The sequence below is a fragment of the Chiloscyllium punctatum genome, chromosome 19, assembly GCF_047496795.1.
Source record: "Chiloscyllium punctatum isolate Juve2018m chromosome 19, sChiPun1.3, whole genome shotgun sequence".
NCBI classification, from domain to species: Eukaryota; Metazoa; Chordata; class Chondrichthyes; order Orectolobiformes; family Hemiscylliidae; genus Chiloscyllium; species Chiloscyllium punctatum.
The window spans coordinates 81,984,696-82,003,551 of NC_092757.1; the positions used below are offsets into that span (position 1 = coordinate 81,984,696).

The 18,856-nt window shown below is 38.4% G+C and overlaps 1 protein-coding gene across 3 annotated transcripts in view; it reads left to right on the plus strand.

Annotated features, from left to right (window-relative positions):
* LOC140491533 (LHFPL tetraspan subfamily member 7 protein) overlaps positions 1-16,386 on the plus strand; it is a 290,336-nt gene extending 273,950 nt beyond the window's left edge. The window contains exons 3-4 of one of the 3 annotated variants that reach the window (XR_011963332.1): positions 5,796-9,492; positions 11,003-16,386. Coding sequence is in view for 1 of the 3 variants with exons in the window: in XM_072589849.1 (XP_072445950.1) it covers positions 5,796-6,022 (227 nt within the window). In the remaining 2 variants the exon portion in view is untranslated. Of the gene's footprint in view, positions 1-5,795 lie in introns of all 3 variants that reach the window. The other 2 variants (XR_011963333.1, XM_072589849.1) reach the window with 2 other exon arrangements.
* The last annotated feature ends 2,470 nt before the right edge of the window (positions 16,387-18,856 follow it).

Consider the following 18,856-nt stretch of genomic DNA (forward strand, 5'->3'; position numbering starts at 1 on the left):
TAAATGCTGCTTGCCTCTTTGACTACGCAAAGAAAGCAACGCTGCCCTCTTCCTCCCGGCTGAATGATTTGTATTGTGATAGATTATAACAATGTTTTGCAGTAAATATGGACATGATGTGCTTCATGCTTTTCTTTATTAGAATCCAATAAGTTGTTCAGGATCAACTACTTACACAAGCAAGTGAAGAAGCCGCTTTGTACAGGTTTATGACTAGCTAGCAGTTACTTCTTAGAAGCAAGGGAAATCTTTCATGATAACCTGATATTACACAACACGGTAAATTACAAAAATAGAGAAGCAGAGAACATTTAGAATGGCAGAAAGCTGGAAGAACCTAAAATTGCTGATTGATTTTACTCAACTTTCCTCCTGCTGTTCCTAGCCTTGGTAGAATCAATACACAGACCTAGGCTTCTTCACCTGGATTTTATAGTAATAATAATGAGGTCAGCCAAGTGGACCTCATAGAGTATGAGTTCCCTGATTGGGGCTGTCAATCTGGTCCATTCAGGGATACTTGGCTGACAGATATAAACAATTTAACCTGCACATCTTTGGACTGTGGGAAGACATCCAAGCAGACACAGGGAAAATGTGCAAACTTTACACAGTCACCCAAGGCTGGAATCAAACCCCAGGTCCTTGGCACTGTGAGGCAGAATTGCCCTAAATGTTCATCTGGCTCACTAATGTCCTTTAATGAAGGAACGCCACTGTCCTTACCTGGTCTGGCTAACATGTGATTCCAGAACCACAGCAATGTGGTCAACTCTTAATTGCCCTAAAGGCAATTAGTGTTGGCAATAAATGCTGGCCAAGCCAGTGATGCTGAGATTCTCCAGCATGTTCTGTTTTTATTTCAATTTTCCAGTATCCACAATATTTAGCTTTTTTTATTATTGTACTGCAAGTCTGTCAGGAATAATACAATAATCAGAAAGCAAACACATGATGGGCTTTGCAACATTTGGAGGATGTCCCACTGGCAGCAATCCCAGTGTTAGTGTTTTCTGTTGGAGAATGCCCACCCTTGGTACAAATGGCCATTTGCACGGCACTTTCAAAGACAGCTTTGGGAACTGATTATGGCCTAACCATAGCTCATTATAAAACACTGAGTATTTGTCTCACCGTATTAAGTGTGCAGTATTCTATTGTGGCTAAGTGAGGAACTGGCCTAGATGATTGAACTCCATCAGTAAAATATATTAGAGAGAAAAACAGAATCGGTCGCAGATTGGGTATGAAGAAATTATCACTTGGCTCAAAAGACAATCTGAAAAGTTTGACTGGGGATTTGAAATTTTGTGATGCAATGGAATTCAAGCAATGAACCAATCCCTTACAACCTCATATTATAGCAACTCAACAGAGAACAAGTATGTGGTTTCAGGCTATGATTTCATTTGGCAATGTCATACCAGGTATAAGCTGTCAATGTACTTCAACAAATACAGTACCCTTTTGTAAATTTCACGCCTTGGGGGACATTCACATACGGACTTCCTCTGGATGGAGTCATGGAGCATAAAATCAGGCCTTCAGCCCAATATGTCCACGCTGACCAATTAACACCAAACTATACTAATCCCATTTACCTGCACTTGGTCCATAGCCTTCTATGCCCTGGTATTTTAAGTAGTTGCCCAATGCTTCTTAAATGTTGCAGGGAGTACCTGCCCCTACCACCCTCTCAGGCAGCATATATATACATCTTTCATCTTCCCTTCACAACTGTCCTGAAAAGAGCTGTCCCACTTTAGAAAAAATCCTCCAGTTGAATCTGATCCAGTGTTCTGGAAATGTTCTTCAAAACTGGAGAGCTGTGCTGTCATAGTCTGTGCCTTCAAGATTGCCCTGCCATTTGCTTGCTATTGGCATAGGCAGCTTAATTTCCATCCATCACTGCTCTCTGCCAAACAATCTTCAAAGAAACAGACAACACAAGTTCAGTGTCAGCAGATCTACTGTGGTGTTGGACTGTTTTACAAAGATGAGGCCACAACATCTTGCCAGGAACAGTGCATTGATTTTGCTGCACCACTGGAAATGAAGCATCTCTTGTAGACCACAAAGTTCAATTGCTCTAGACTCTTGCTTGAATTAACCTTAGATGTGGAAACAAAAGACTCACATGTTGCAACCTCCTTGACCAGAGAGTATTTACAGCCAGTGAAGTGATTTTGAAGTCTAGCCACTCTTGATGGGTGGGGGTGTATGTATGTTGGGGGGAGAATCACTTAGTTGGACTGCTTGTTTGTGATGCTTAGTGACGGCAACAGCATGGGTTCAATTCCTGTACGGGTTGAGGTCACCATGAAGGTCATATCTTCTCAAACTCACCCCATCTCACTTGAGGTGTCATACCCCACAAGTTAAATCACCAGCAGTCATCTCTCTCTACTGAGAGAGCAGTCCTCTGGAACTATGGAAATTTTATCAATGAAGCTTTAGTTTAGACCCGGTTTTGAGATTATTAAAATTAAGATTACTCGAGCTAGGAACACCAAATTCCCACAGACTACACCACAATTTTTACACATATTTACCTCAATCTTTAACAATTCAAAAGGGTATGTATCCTATCCAAAAGACTCTGGCAACTTGAGACCCTTTGTTCCAAAATGTAAAGCCCAAGAATCACGTATTCCACATTCTGCTAAAATAAACTTCATCTGCTTGTGATTTGAGTTGTGTTACCAGAAGTAAGACAATGCCCATTTCAAGGGATTGGAACATTTCTGGTGCTCCCCTCCTGCTCCTTTGAATAGTCTTTCATAGACACGGAGCTGCCCTTGGCAGCACTGTATGGCATCGGGTCAGCTGGTATGCTGAAAGGGGGCATGAAGCCACGCTCGTCTATCTCAGAGGTGAGAGCCCAACAGATAAGCAAAAACAAATGCAGGGACCTAACGCCCAGAGAAACTCCACGTCCCAACCCTGCACCTCAACCATGTTACCCTTTTTAAACATCATTCTCCTGACAGAGATAATCTCAGAAGCCAGTAAGTGGTACCGATTGCACGTGTCTCCTGCATATATCACCATGATGTATGTGTTAATTGTGGGTGCTTCTTTGCAGAGTGACAGTGCCCCTATCTCTGAACTTGGGTTCAACAGCCACCTGCTCCAACAGTGTATCCTAACATCTCTGAACAGGTTGATTAGAAAATGTTAATTGCCATCACATAGGAGTCAGCCAAAAGTGAGAGAAGAAATGACACCCATCTCCAGGTCCTCTGTCAGAAGCAGTGTGTCAGGGTTAAAATTCTGTCTGTAGTGTCTAAGGTGCTATCACTCTAACCTCACTAAACCTGCTCTAAACTTTTAAAAGGAGACTCTCATGTAAAAAAACCTCCTGTTCAAAGTACTGCCTCCTTTGAAAAAGAGAATGTTTGTGGAGCCGAAATTTATTTGATACCTTTTGGGGAAATAAAAACCTTGCATACTGGAGTCAGTCCTGAGCAGTCTGCTGCAGAGACTTGACAGATAGGTCTGTGACAGCATCTAGATTAGATTAGATTCCCTACAGCATGGAAACAGGCCCTTCGGCCCAACAAGTCCACACTGACCCTCTGAAGATCCACCCACCCAAACCCTTTCCCTACTTCTGACTAATGCACCTAACACTATGGGCAATTTAGCATGACCTATTCACCTGACGTGCACATCTCTTTGAGTTGGACGAACATGAGACTCAGTGAGCCAGCTAGACATCTCACTTTTAACATCTCAGTGGAGTGCAATCAGCCTGCTATGGTCATTCTATCGTATATTAAAAAAAACACTGCTGTACAAATGCAATATCTTGACCAAGAAAAGTGCAGCTTGATAGGAAGGTTCAGGAATCAGAAAGCACCAAATCTAATCCAATTAAGTTGCCTTCTAATGCTTTCAAATGTTTTCTAATTTTTTCCAGTTTCTTTGTCTGCCAACTATGCACTTTGCCAAACACTGTTTGCGCAGAATTAATAGGATCTTGCTTACTTGTAGATTCTGCTGGCTGGTTAGATGACATAGAACTATTACTTAATAAAAGGTTATGATCTGCTTTTAGTGAACTGAGCAATTGCAGATTGAAACATTCCTGTTTTGTTCAGCTCCATCATTATAAGTGAGACTGAAGTGCTTTTATTGTGCATCCTTCTGTGAGCCTCTTTGATATAGATGCAACCAAAATAAAGGCACAAGGTTAAATTTATCTGTGACTATTTATGCGAGAAGCTAAAATTTCACTATTTCAATTTTGAGCAGCTATAATAGTCAATTATTAAAAATACAGATCAATATGCCGAACCACTCCAGAACAATGCTCAGGATTATAGCAGTCAGGTCCTATTGATTGACCTTTGAGATTTGTAAAACAGGATAAACTTCAAAATGCATTAAAACCAAAGGTCCTGCCAAATGTAATGGCATGCTCTCATTATCACTCTTTAAAAATGAAATTCTGTTGTACTCTCTAGCAGTCGGCCACATTGACACTGACCACCAAGAGGGATTGCAAAGGGTGGGAGGGTGTAGCCAGGGATTATTGAAGATGTCTCTGACAAGCCAGGAAGCAGCACATGACAATGTCAGGGTAAGAACCCAGCAATCGAGAGAAAGCAGACATCAGAAGATGGGTTGGTTGGGTGTGTCAGACTGGCAATCGGGGGTGGGCTGAGGAAGAAACAACGCAGCATCACAGATGTATGGAAGAGGAATACGAAGCTAGAAACAGGGAGGTGGGTGCTGCGGCTATTCAGTGGAAATCATGGGTCTGGTAAACCTACAGTGGCAGAAGACTTTGCTGGAAGCTCAAGAGGGTTTGAGGCATTTCTGCTGCCACAGGCTCATAAACAGTGCTCCAAAAAGCAACAGACCTGCTGGATTCATATGTTGCTGAATTCCTTTAGCTACCAGGTCTGGTATTCCACTGCAGAACTAGTCTGATGGCCTTACTGGAGAGTCAAGTGTAACTGCAGGATGTCATGGTCAAATCTGGGGTTGGAGCAAGGTTTTCCACAGAATCGGCCAGGTAAGGATTAAGGAGCAAGTGAAAGCAGAAATTGCCGCAGAAACTCAGCGCATCAGGTTTTAAGGAACCACTTGTACATCAGGTAGCCACACCGCCCACATGTTTTACAGAGGGGTGTCCACACGCTCCAAGGCAGAGGCTGGTGGGGGCATGGAATGCGCTGCCCGTGGGAGTGGCAGAGTCAGAATCATTGGCGACCTTTAAGCGGCATTTGGATAGGTACATGGATGGGTGCTTAATCTAGGTTAGAAGTTCGGCACAACATCGTGGGCCGAAGGGCCTGTTCTGTGCTGTATTGTTCTATGTTCTATGTTCTATGTTCTAAGGCAGATTGAGGTCTAATTGTTGAGATGTTCAGTCAGAGTCTATGTGTTCCTTTAGGAAGATGCTTTGTACCAATGGTTTCCTCCAAATTGTGTCGACCTTATGGAATTTTTTTGCAGTAATAATTGATCTAACCACAACTTACCATATGACAAATGTGCATTGCTGTATATTTACTTAAGCAAGTGTACAATGAGTCATTCAAGTATAAAGGATCATACCAAAAAAAACTGTGTGTTTCGAATGGGGTTTGCAACCATATCAGTCATGTGATTTTAAAATGCTATTCCTTACATTCCCTAAAATGAAGGATTGTTGTACTATTACTTGTTACTGATTTAACTCCAGAAACATATGAAAAGAATTCTGATTTCTGCTACAGAGGAATGGGGAAGAAATTACAATAATGGAGCTCCTAAATGAATAAATTGTTTTTTTCTCTTTGCAGTGTTTATTATGGCATCTGGACTCCTGATCTATCCTTTCGGATTGAACTCACCCCTTGTGCAGAAATACTGCGGAAATTCCAGCATTTATCATGCAGCGGATTGTCAGATTGGATGGGGTTATATGCTTGCCATTGTCGGGGTCATGCTTGCAGTCTTCTTACCTTTCTTCTCCAAATACGCACCGAAAGAATCCAGCTCACCGACTCCAATACCTACAATCTTATAGTACATGTTACTGAAAAAGGACAAGTACAGCACTGCTAAACAAAAACCCTGCTTTTAGACTTTCAGTAATGAACAGAAGATATGAGAGCACTTCTTTAAGCTATAAAAAAGCAAAATAAGGTCAATTTGATTTAAGTGACCCAAAGTGCATTACACAAAAAGTCTTCCTGATTTCCTCAAAATACACAACCAGCTGCCAACACTGCAATTTGTGCAAAATGTTCTAAGGAAATCAGTTCCGAAATACGTGCTGTGAGCAGTATTACTGTTACATGGATTATAAATTTAACCGGAAACAAGTATCTATTAATTCAGGCAATTTGTACCATCAGCTGGGTTGGCTGTAGTTTTGAGGAAACTACAAGGTTGAGTAACAGTAAGATATGCGAGGGTTCAATTTACTAAAGAATTTTGATTACGATGAACAAAGTAACAGAAATAAGCTCTGTGAAGATATCACAGTTACAGAATGGCAGCATAATGTTTACTAGCTCATAAGAAGGATGCTGAGGTTTATCATTGTTCAATGCAACCCTCAAACAATGAACTGTGAACAGATTAGAAAATGAAGAGTAATTCTGTGGTTACAAGGTTGCTTATTTCAAAATATTCTTCTGTTCCATGTCTGCGAGCATCAGAATAAAATTTTAACTAGTGTACAAGACTGCCAGGTAACATAGAAATGTACACTTTTTGAAACTGAAATGATAAGTTTAATCAGCAGACATCCAGAACATGCTGGAGATTGCAGATAACTCCAGTTTTAACAGCAAAGCATAGCTTGTCAATTAACTGGAGATCTTATTGTACTTTATAACATAAGATCAAAATCTCAGTAATAGACCTCACAGTGAGACTTTTATCAAATGTTAGCAGATGGACATAAAATAGAACAAACTGTGGACTGCATATACAATTATTTCTAACCAAGGTTGTAAGATCAATGCAATGCCTAAGTTCTCAAAGGGCTGCATACTCTTAAAATCTTTGAAAGCATTTCATGCAGTCCTGTCCACTAATGTCTCATGATCAGTGTAGTTAACCTTTAAATAGAGAACCTCAATTTTGATCCTCCAACTTTCATGTCAGTACAAAACACATCAGAACATGTGCTACAATCAAAAAGGAACAAATTCAGGATAAACATCTAGATAAATTATCCATATGGCTTTACACTTCTGCAGTTATTACTTAATACAATGGTTCCACCTTAACATGCAATGCAATTCCTTCTTATTAACTCATCATCACATACATGCCACCTATTGAGAATGTGTCCTTTCTACACAACACCAAATAGCATTAAATTCAACTTGTTGGGATCTAGGAACTGCAGCCAAATGGAATTAATCAGTGAACAGTGATTTCTTTCCCCCTGACAGATGCCTCAGTCTACTACTAATATATGCCACTTAAAATCATTTTTTTTTAAATTAAGTTGATTTTACACATAGTTTTTTAACAAAATATATCCTCCTGCAAGATTTAGATTTACCAAATTTCTTGGTGTTTCACTGACATACAATTACTTGTACAGAAGTTATTTGCTTTATTAATTTTCATTTAGAACCATTATATATTACTTAGATGGGGAACAAATTTGTAACACACTATAATCTACTTGCTGTACAATATTCAATAGTGTGGTAATTCTATTCACGACAAAATACCTTTGCTCTATTCTTAAGCCAAGCAGTCTGAATGTTAATGTCACAGACCATTGGCCTAACCCTGAACCAAATAAAGCACTAAATTGCCCATTACATCCGTATTGATCAAACACTGATTAAATTGTCATCTTAAATTTGGAACATACATCCTCTATCTCATAGTTTCTTTATTGTATCTCTAAACTGATCTATAAAAGCCTTCGATAACACCTACATGCAGCATCAGATTGAAAGGATCCTTATCAATGTCATTAACATAAAAATCTTATTTCAGCATTCTAGTAAATGTCATTCTAGCAATTTATACCTTACCCCTACTTCCAATTGCTAATTGATTAAATTGGACATTTCACACCTGAAAATTCTTTAGCCAGGCTAGAATGAGATTAATTTGGGGCCCTTGTGTGGTGCTGTAATAGTGTCTCTACCCAGTTCCAGGGAAGCCATGTGTTCAAATCCCACCTACTCCAAAGGTGTATAATAACATCCCTGAATAGGTCCATTTGAAAAATGGGTTATTAAACAACAAATTACATTAACATCTTATTTGGAATTCACTTTGCAGGTATTTATGTGCTCCTTTCACCAGAACGGTTTCAGTTATTTGCAAATAAAATAGCTAGAGGAATGCCATTTTGATTAACCCTATAATGAAGCAAGTGTAGTCCTTTACATTTTATGATCTGAGTTGAGATTTAAATTAGAACAGATTAAAAGATTAATTGGAAGTTTTTTGCCTGATGGGAAAATGTATTAAAATATGATTATTAGGTAGAATTGCAAGCATAGGTAACACCATTAAAAGCTGAGGATATCAGATTTGATTTCAGAGCTACATCAGTCCAACAACATTGTTATGACCAGATGAGGAAGGCTGATCAGCTCCCCCTTTTTCAAACTCCTCTCATTCGGTGCAACAAATATTTTTATTTCATTCTAACACACACACTTCAACTAAATAGTCATACTCATCAAAATTAAAAGGTTTTCTTGAATGAAAGAGGAATTTTACAATCTATTAATGCAATAGAACAATAATTTGAAAACGCAATATGCATGCAGACACAGGTGATAAGTTTAAAAATGAAAGTGTTTAGTATAGGCTGGAAGAATAAGGGCTAGCAGTTTAAAGGTTTTTAGAGTCCTTGAGGTGTTAGAATTTAACCTAAGGCCATAGTTGTTTAATTGTTGACTTGTACCTTCCGCAATGGGAAAATATATAAACACTTTTTTCAGTTCTTGCAAATGGTTGGTTCTCCAATTTGCTTTTTTGGTAAGTATCATAGAGTATAGAACATAGAACATTACAGTGCAGTACAGGCCCTTTGGCCCATGATGTTGCGCCAACCTGTGGAACCAATCTGAAGCCTAACCTACAGTATTCCATTCTCGTCCATATGCCTATCCAATGACCGTTTAAATGCCCTTAAAGTATTGCCTTCAAGATTGAGAGAAACAGGAAAGAGATAAATACTTCCAGCTCTTGTTCTTACAAAGTAAGTTTTCCTCCTCTCTGCTCTGCTCTGCAAGCAGCTACTGAAACATGGTTTGTTTGTATATTCCTAAATCTGGCTCCATTGTCTTTCAAAGCTGCCTAACTGGCAGGTGAGCCTTTCATCTCCCAGAATGTGAAAAGATCATGTAAACGTGAATTAAGAGATGTGAATTTCTTGGTGCTGACTCAGTTGCAAAGTTTCAATGTGCTAAGATAAAATTTCCGGAGAGATGGTTTCACTTATTCTACATTTATCTCCTAGGCTTGCCTCAGTTTGTGGTCCTGTGATCACACCAACCATTTAAGGTCAGTATTCTTTCCTCTTTTAAAAACCATTTCAAAGTCCATGAAAGATCTCAGGTAGAGCAATCAGATGATGGGATGTTAAAATATGACAGTCTATATGTACCACTGTTGTAACAAAATATATTTAAAGTCCAAAACAAATGTTTTTAGCACTTAATCAATTGACATCAGTTATAAATATTTTTTGATGAGACCTGCAATAATGTGCAACTAAAATTCCACAGTCCATCTGTTTAGCTATTACAGCTGCTCAGTGATCTACAGCAGTCTTAATGTCCCCTACACATAAACAAAATTTAATGCAGCTTTTGATCAATAGAAAAAAATGATTTGATCAGAATAGGTTTTGAAAAGAGTGATAATAACCTAACACCGGCATTTGATTTGGCTCTTTTAGAAAATTTTACTCCATTATATTATCAGTGCAATAGGCAAAACAAATTCTGAAATGAAGCAAACATGACTTAATATCATAAGACTTTAATTACTTAAAATTAAATGACTAATTATATCATGGGCCACTCAGAAACATGAAATTCTAAATGCTCCATGAGGATGATTTCCACCAGGTTTTTCATAAATGTATTTGCATAAAATGCATAGAAAATCTTCTCCCCCCCCCGCCGTTTCTGGAACATGTGGTTTTATTGGCTTGGTCTACACTTCAATATCAGTAAACTCTAGCACAAGACTAGCTTGTTTTCTTTTCTAATAACATACATATTCCCCTCTACTATTTAACATTTTCCCTGCCCAATTCTACCTAATTCTTTAACAAAACACCAGGGCAGAAATCCCTAGGAGTTGATTTTTAAAATTATTGGAAACAATGATGAAACATTACTTTTTTATTCTCCACCCAAAATTGCCTGGCCAAACTGAGGTGACATTTAGCTTTTGACAAGAAGTTAACAAAATCACATTTACAACTATCAGATCAGTGATAAGACCAGCCTGGGATTCACAGTCACAACCACAGGGAGTGTTTACTTAAACTGCTAAATTGTTTAATGAAACTCTGTTTAGATTTAATAGAAAGGTCCAATTTTCTTCTCCTTTAGATAAATATGTAGTTTAAGTGAACAGAGTGCAAAACGGAACAGCTTTCTTACCGCCAATCTCTTTCATTTAATATGCATTGTGATATTTAAAACTCTATGTAACAGCTATAATATTGCATCTGAAACTGTCTGTGCATAACATTGGGGTCAGTTAGCTCAAGTGGCTGAACAGCTGGTTGCGCTGCAGGGTGACAAACAAGCGTGGGTTCAGTTCAAGTACCAGCTAAAGTTACCATGAAGGTGCCCTTGCTGGAGGTGTGGAGACCCTCACGTTAAACTCACCACCAGGCAACTCTCTCTGTATTGAAAGAGCAACCCATGATCTTCTAGGACTATGACAACTTTACTTTTACTACTTAATGTGGATGAAATTACTGCAAACTGACTCTACTTCTCTGTCTTACACATTGTTCTGACCAAACCAATTTGTGCCTTTTATTATCTAACAGCAAGAAACATCAATAAACAAGATAACCAGGTTTTCCACTTAAACAGTTTGTTCAAAAGAAGGTTTTGTACATGGTGTACAAAAAGTGTGTGTGCTATATTTGGAATTCTCTTTTAATGTTTTTTTTCCATTTTTGTGTAAACTGATTTCTAAATGTTTGGTATAAAAGTGGCTATCTGTTTTTCCACAGAAAGTTCTGCAGGTAACTTATAGAGTGGTGGTCAAAAACCAGTGTTTGTACCTCAAACAATTTTCACGTCATGGTGAACAGTAGGAAATATTGGAAACAGTCACATTGATAACTGTCTTAATTTCCAATGGGACAGCAGTCAGCTTTGGGAATTATCCAGATTGACTGCTGTAGGCAAAAAGCTTTGATCTGAAATCAACCAAGCTGGCAAATTGACCAATAATCAAAGTTAATTTAGTGGCTGTTTTAACATCTTACTGATCTGTTCTTTAGTGGCTATGAGCCAAAGCCAGGTGTAGATCGAATTTCACCCTTAAAAATTGCCTTGAGACAAAGTCATGCAAATAGTACCTATTTGAGATTCCTTTTCCATTATTTCACTAAGCGTCATGCATTTAAAAATGAACAATTTAGTTCCACTATTAAAACTGATGACAAAGAAATTTCACATGAATGAATAAATATTGTAAGCTGACTTTCTTTATTTTAATATCAAAGCCCAAGGAACTTCTTAATTCTGAAGACAGTGAAGGTGGCCAACAGTTCAATAAAATCAAGAACAGCAGTTTTCACCATGTACTCATGTACAAAATAGCTTCATATACAGGGTAACATGCCCCATTAGCTTCGACCAGTAGAAATAGTGGTGATGGTTGCTAGATTATCTCAACTAATAACTTAAATTAGCAGAATTAGTATAGCTGGTCAAATATCAACTGCCTAACAAACTATTTCAAATATTTTAAACATAAATATTATGGGAGAAAGGCACATTTGTTGAAGCATTTCATCTTGCACTCATCAGGACATTTCACAAGAATACTAATCCAATCGTGAAAAGTTTCAATGAAGTGTGTCTTTTGTCAGTAATACCCAAGTTCTACACGACCAAATGACTAAATTTACTAGTTATGCTACAATACAGTATATGATCAGTATATTAGACACAATATATTCTGATCATTTATTTCTTTATCATTTTTACTGAAGTTGATGTAACCTTTTAGCTGTTTGTGCTCTTCCCCTTTCATGAGGTTGTCCTAAATTACATGAATTTCTCAGCTAAGAGGGTCATAAGTGATTTGGCCCAGGTCCTGGGCAACTCTGATCAGAAAATGCGCAAACAGATACTGGAAATGATGCAAAGTAATATAACAAGTGTGAATCTGAGTGTAAAAAAGGATGAAGTATGAAGAAAGACAATAGAATCCTGAAGTCTATAGCCTAGAGTAAAAAATGTTAGAAGATATAACCCCAGAATATTACTTCAAATTAGGGTTAGCTGGTAAAACATTAAGACACAAGATTAAAGTTGTGAGAAGTAAGTCCAAAAAGTTACCAGAAGCAACCTGTTTTTCCACAAAAGGAATGGTTCATGTTTGGAATTATTACCAGGCATAGCGATAAAGAGGAAGAAATTGAGGATTATCAAAATGTCATTGGATGCCAAGATGCCAGCTTACTACAGGAGCATTTCCTCATATATAAAAAGCTTTATTCTTAGGAGTTTTCTCATGTTCTCAATGACACTCTGATATCTGGTGTAATATGCTATGATATTGCCGGACATGATCCATTCCTTTTAACATTACCTTCCAATATTTTTAATTTTAATAACATTAAAGGTTGCCATCAAAACACAAATCAAGTGATACTCAAATGACTCATGGATTAGCACACTGTAACATAACTTGTTGAATATATTTCGTTGTATATATTTGCCTTTATTTTTCAATGCAATTAAAGAATGAAGTGTTGTCTGAAATGTCACTTTAAATCAAATCCATCAGCCAGCACTTATACTCACACTCAGAATATTAATGAGGGTTTTCTTTAACGTGGTGTTATTCAGCTTAGTCGTTTGAAGTGAGATTTATGCATAGTGTTGCGAACAGAATTTGAGATAGGCAAGCAGTTGGGGCTGTTGCACCTGCTTGATTGCAGACAATGCACTCTGAGCTGTAAACTAGTGGCAATATGATTACATGTGACTAGTTGCACGTAACATTTGGAGGTCAATACAGCAATTTGGTTCTCCTCTCCACTGCATCTTTCCAACTGTGCTGCAGAGTGGAGGCAGACTCCATGAAAATGTTTAGCTTAAAACCTGTTAAAGAGATCATCAGGCAATACTGAGCCATTTAAAAAAAATCAGCTGGAATTTCATCGGCCACTAAAATGGACTCAGGTAAAGACTGGATAAACTCAAATTGTTTTCAATGGAGCAGAGAAAGCTCAAGATAAATCTGATTGAAGCACATAAGATTATGAGGGCCTGGACAGGATGCAGCTGCTCCCTTTAGTTGAAGGATCCATTATGAGGGGGCATAATTTTAAAGTGAAGGGCGGGAGGTTCCGAGGACATTTGACTAAAGACTCCTTTTTCATTCAGAGGTCGGTCAGAATCTGGAATGCACTGCCTGAGAGGGTAGTAGGGATAGGAAAGCAAACAACCTTTAAAAAATATGTAGATGAGCACCGGATCAAGTGTGAAATGTGGGATAGATTGGCAGAGGATGCAGGCCAAAGAGCCTGATCTTGATGTATGACTCTATGATACCCCCCAGGGGTGACCATTTGTCTGTGAACCCTTCAAATGGCCAAAAAAGAATGACTTCCACCACCCGCAACAGAAATGTAAAATACATCAATTTTGACATTTAATGAGAACAGAATTGAGTTCAGTTGCAATTCATGAAATCATAGAATGGTCACATTACAAAAGAAGACCATTCCACCCACTGAGTTTGTACTAGCTCATTGCGAGAGCAATTTCATTCATCCCTCAACCCTAGCCCTTAAATATTCCTTCCTTTAAGTGTTTATCCTATTCCTTTTTTGAAGCCATGAGTGAATCTGCCTTAACCATCCTCTCAAACAGGACTTTTCAGATTACAGTCACTCACTACGAAAAAGGATTTTCCCCTCATATAGTCATTGTTTCTTTTGCCAATCATCTATAATTTCTGTCTTCTGGTTCTTGAGCCTTCTTCCGATCCAAACAGTTTCTTTCTACTCTCAGAAGAACACGCTCATGATTTTGTAATTGCCATCCATAGCTAATAGATTGAGAATACTCACTGTGAAAACTAACTGAGGAAAAGTGCCTTAGAGAGGGAGGCTAATGCTGGTATGATAACAAAGGGAAAGAAAGATGAAAATCGGAGGGGCAAAACGTTTGAGATTGGTTTTCAGACAATAATATGGAGCAAGTGTTACAAATAATTCTTACATGAAATAAATGGTACATCATGCGACACTGTCAGAAGTCATATGACACCAGGTTGTCGTCCAACAGGTTTATTTGAAATCACAAGCTTTTGGAGCAGTGCTCCTTCACCTGATAAAGGAACTGTGTTCCAAAGGCTTGTGATTTCAAATAAACCTGTTGGACTACAACCTGGCGTTGTGTGACTTCTGACCTTGTCCACCCCAGTCCAACACTGGCACCTCCACACCATCTGGATAATGTTCAACACATTAGCAACAACATTTTCATTTCAAAACAGTCACATTCTTGTTTTGACTCTTACTTAATATTCTGCTTCAGTTTATGAACATAAAACAGAAAATTACAATTGAGTCTTGATTTTCAAATTGGTGTCAGAACACCAATGCTTGGATAATGTTCATGTGCCAATCCTGTGCCACGTCTGCACCACTCATTGTTCAAATGTTAATGCTCTCAATTAGTGGAGCCAAGGATAGTGGGCATGCCTATTCAACCAAGCCAACAAAGGTAGGTGGGAGCCATTACAGGGTCAGCAGCGGATTTACACAAACGAGGAGGCAGGAGTTCAGACAGCCGAATGCATCATGCTCTGAAAATTGGCCAGATGGTCAGACAAACAACACAGTAGCCAATACCTCATCAAAACCCCCTCATGGCAAATTTTTTTTCCAGTTTAAAATAAAACCTTGCTACTTCCCATATTGAATTCGACAGCTGTGCACAAATTATTTGTAAAACTACTTCAAAAATTACCATCTGACCTTCTGCTGGCTCCTTAAGGAGTTTTAATGGGACAATCATTGGATTTCAGCAAGTTTCCAACTCCCCCACCCACATCCAAACCTCCATCTGAAAATGCCAGATGCACCAGAATTCACTGATACCCTTTGGGGACAAAATTTTCAATGTGTGCCCGCAACTCTGCTAACCCTCTCCTTTGAGTGAAAATTCAGTCCATGATATCCAAACATCTATACTAAAAGTTTCCATTTCATTTCATTGATAATTGCAACTCAGAATGTTCCTTTATTTCCTGCCCTGATATAATTCTGGACAATCAAATCATAAAAGTCTCATCTCAATTCTAAAATGAAGAAAGCGTAAATAATCTACTTATTCATAATCTACTTACAATACATCCCATTAGCATTCCAACATCAGAACAAGTAAGAAAATGCTTCTTCACCCAGTCAGTATGGTTTACATTTAATCCCTTCTCCCACAGTTTAAGTTAGCATAAAATGTTAATTAAATAAACCTTGTGAAAATAATTGCCTTGAAATATAACATAATAAATATTACAAAATAACAAGTGCACATGCACAGAAATCACTATTACAAAGTATGATGGGCTATAAGACATAGCTTTATTAAAATATGTTTTTGTGCATCAAAACACAAGCTTTCTCTCGTACCCTAGAGGGACTAATTTACTTCTCTAGAAAGAAACCTGCATTAAATTCAAGGGATAAGTGAGTAACAAACATAACTGATATAATCTAAATCATTTTACAGGAGACTAATTAATGCCATTCACTTACCTTATAGAGCTCAAGACATTGGATCAGCCTCAGTATGATAATGGGACGACTGTAATGCTGCGATAAGTTATTCTGTAATCTATTCTTGCAAAGTGCAAACAAGCTAAGTGCATCAAAGTATAATTTTTGTACTTTCAAACACATTCAAAACTTCCACATACAGACACTGGTAATCCACTCTATTATGTGCCACTTTCTGATGTTGTGAACTCGATTTTGTACAGTGATTTTATTGTAAATAAATAAACAAGTCAATTGTTAGGTTTTATTGACCATTCTAAATGTAGAATTTTTATGTTGATGAGTACACAATGAATTTTAAACTCCTTGACCAGTTCTGTTTGTGTTTTAAGTTGACATGTCTACACCTTTCATGACGTTAATACATTTATGTACCTTACTTGTTACTGAATAAAATTGTGAATTACAAACTCAAAAAGTATTCACTTGTCTTATTAGATGTCCAAAATCTGATTAAGACAATGTCAATCACATTAACAAAAGGGAAAGTCAACTGGGGCCAATACAGATCTTATTGGTATTTAAAAGTAGACGCTATCTTTGGATCATTTTATGTTTACTTCAACCTTTATGCTAATTTATTGGAACCGAAAGAAAAGCAGTGTGTGCAAGAACCTTGTGATCAATATGATAAATGATTGATGGTTTATAGTTGTTAAGTAAATGGGTATATATGAAGTACATTTAAACAGTTTTGTGTCTAAGATCTTTTCCTTTAAAACTGGTGCCCCATACAATATGGCTGATTCTTATTTCCATAGATAGAAACATAGATTCTATACAATGTGGAAACAGACCATTCAGCACAAGTCCACACCGACACTCCAAAAGGCAACCCAACTAGACTCACCCCACTACCTTATCTCTGTAACCCTACATTTCCTATGCCTAATCTACCTAACCAACACATCCCTGGACACTATGGGCAATTTAGCTTGGCCAATTCACCTAGACTGCACATCTTTGGACCGTGGAAGCAAACTGGAGCACCCAAAAACCCACGAAGATAGGGCGAGAATGTGCAATCTCCACACACACAGTTGCCCGAGGCTGAAATTGAACTTGCATCCTTGGCATTGTGAGGCTGCAGTGCTAACCACTGGATAAGCAAGACAATAGTAAAATGATCCCTATTGCAAAACTATACAGATACAACAAGTCCACTGTTAAGGCACCCAGCAGTGGATAGTAGATGTGCTGATTGTGTCACAGATTAAAATGTTCAGGAGAACTTGTGTCTTAATATGCCTTATATCTTGTAAAGAAATGCAATAAGGTTCACTAATATAAAAATGCATTTAAAACAAAAAATAATTTGAAATTCCACTTACAATAAATCTGGAGTTCTACTTGATACTAGACCATGCACAGAAGCTCCCCTCCTTATTGCGATGCGAATAATGGCGAATGAGGTGACTGAATTGGCCAAGAATGAAAAAGTCAGATTCTTGGCTTTGCACAATACTCAATTTTCCGCTCAAACTTTAAATGCCGAGGTCAGAATCTTATTCGAGCATTGTTCCCTCTAGACAGAGTGACATTTTTGCAAGTGGACTTTGGAGATTCAAGCAGAAGAAAAATAAGAGGTAATGTAGCTTTCGAGTGGCAACTAGCTCCATTCAATACATTTGCAAAATTTCCCAACTTATCATATTAATGTTATACATCCAATTCTCCTCTTTGAGAAAGTTGCTGGCACAAAAGCTTGAGAGGTGATCCAGAGCAGATACCTGGTGACTGGTCTCTTCAGAATCTGTTGCCAATCATGAATAATTGTGTTGGCCATCTACGTTCTCTCTTCATGGAACTTCTGCACAAGATTTCTACATCGTCCATTGCTACTAAGGTCTTCGATCTTCCACTCACACAACTGAGTACTGGCAAAGCACCAGCCTCACCACATCAACATGATTGCTCTTGGATTAACAAAGCCACCAATACAGGGCATAATCCCTCTATTTTGGAGATAAAATCTAGCACTTGCAATTTTCTGTAAGATCAGCCAGGCATCTCATGGATCGAGCAGGACAGTTTTGTGCTGACATGAAGACATGTACCGTATGGGTCTAATCTTGCTTGATAGCATTCACTGACTTAGATTCTCATTAGGAGGCATCCAGCTTTGGGGATAAAGTTAACAATTTTGATTTTGAGGATTTCCTTACCTTTCTGACCTTCCCCACAGATTATCTGCTCAAGATGTTCAATTGGATAATGGGGAAGGTGATGGTGCCTCTTTGTGCAAGTTGAACATGTCATAGAGTCATAGAGATGATCAGCATGGAAACAGACCCTTCAGTCCAACCCGACCATGCCAATCAGATACCCCAACCCAATCTAGTCCCACCTGCCAGCACCAACCCATATCCCTCCAAACCCTTACTATTCAGATACCCATCCAGATGCCTTTTAAATGTTGCAATTGTACCAGCCTCCACCACTTCCTCTGGCAGCTCATTCCATACATGTACCAACCTTTGCATGAAAAGGTTGCCCCATAGGTCTCTTTTATATCTTTCTCCTCCCACCCTAAACCTATGTCCTCTAGTTCTGAACCCCCACCCCAGGGAAAATACTTTGCCTATTTATTCTATCCATGCCCCTCATAATTTTGTAAACCTCTATAAGGTCACCCCTCAGTTTCCAATGCTCCAGGGAAAACAGCCCCAGCCTGCTCAGCCTCTCCCTTTGGTTCAAATCCTCCAACCCTGGCAACATCCTTGTAAATCTTTTCTGAACCCTTTTAAGTTTCACAACATCTTTCCGACAGGAAGGAGACCAGAATTGCACACAATATTCCAACAGTGGCCTAACCAATGTCCTGTACAGCTGCAACATGACCTCCCAACCCCTGTACTCAATACTCTGACC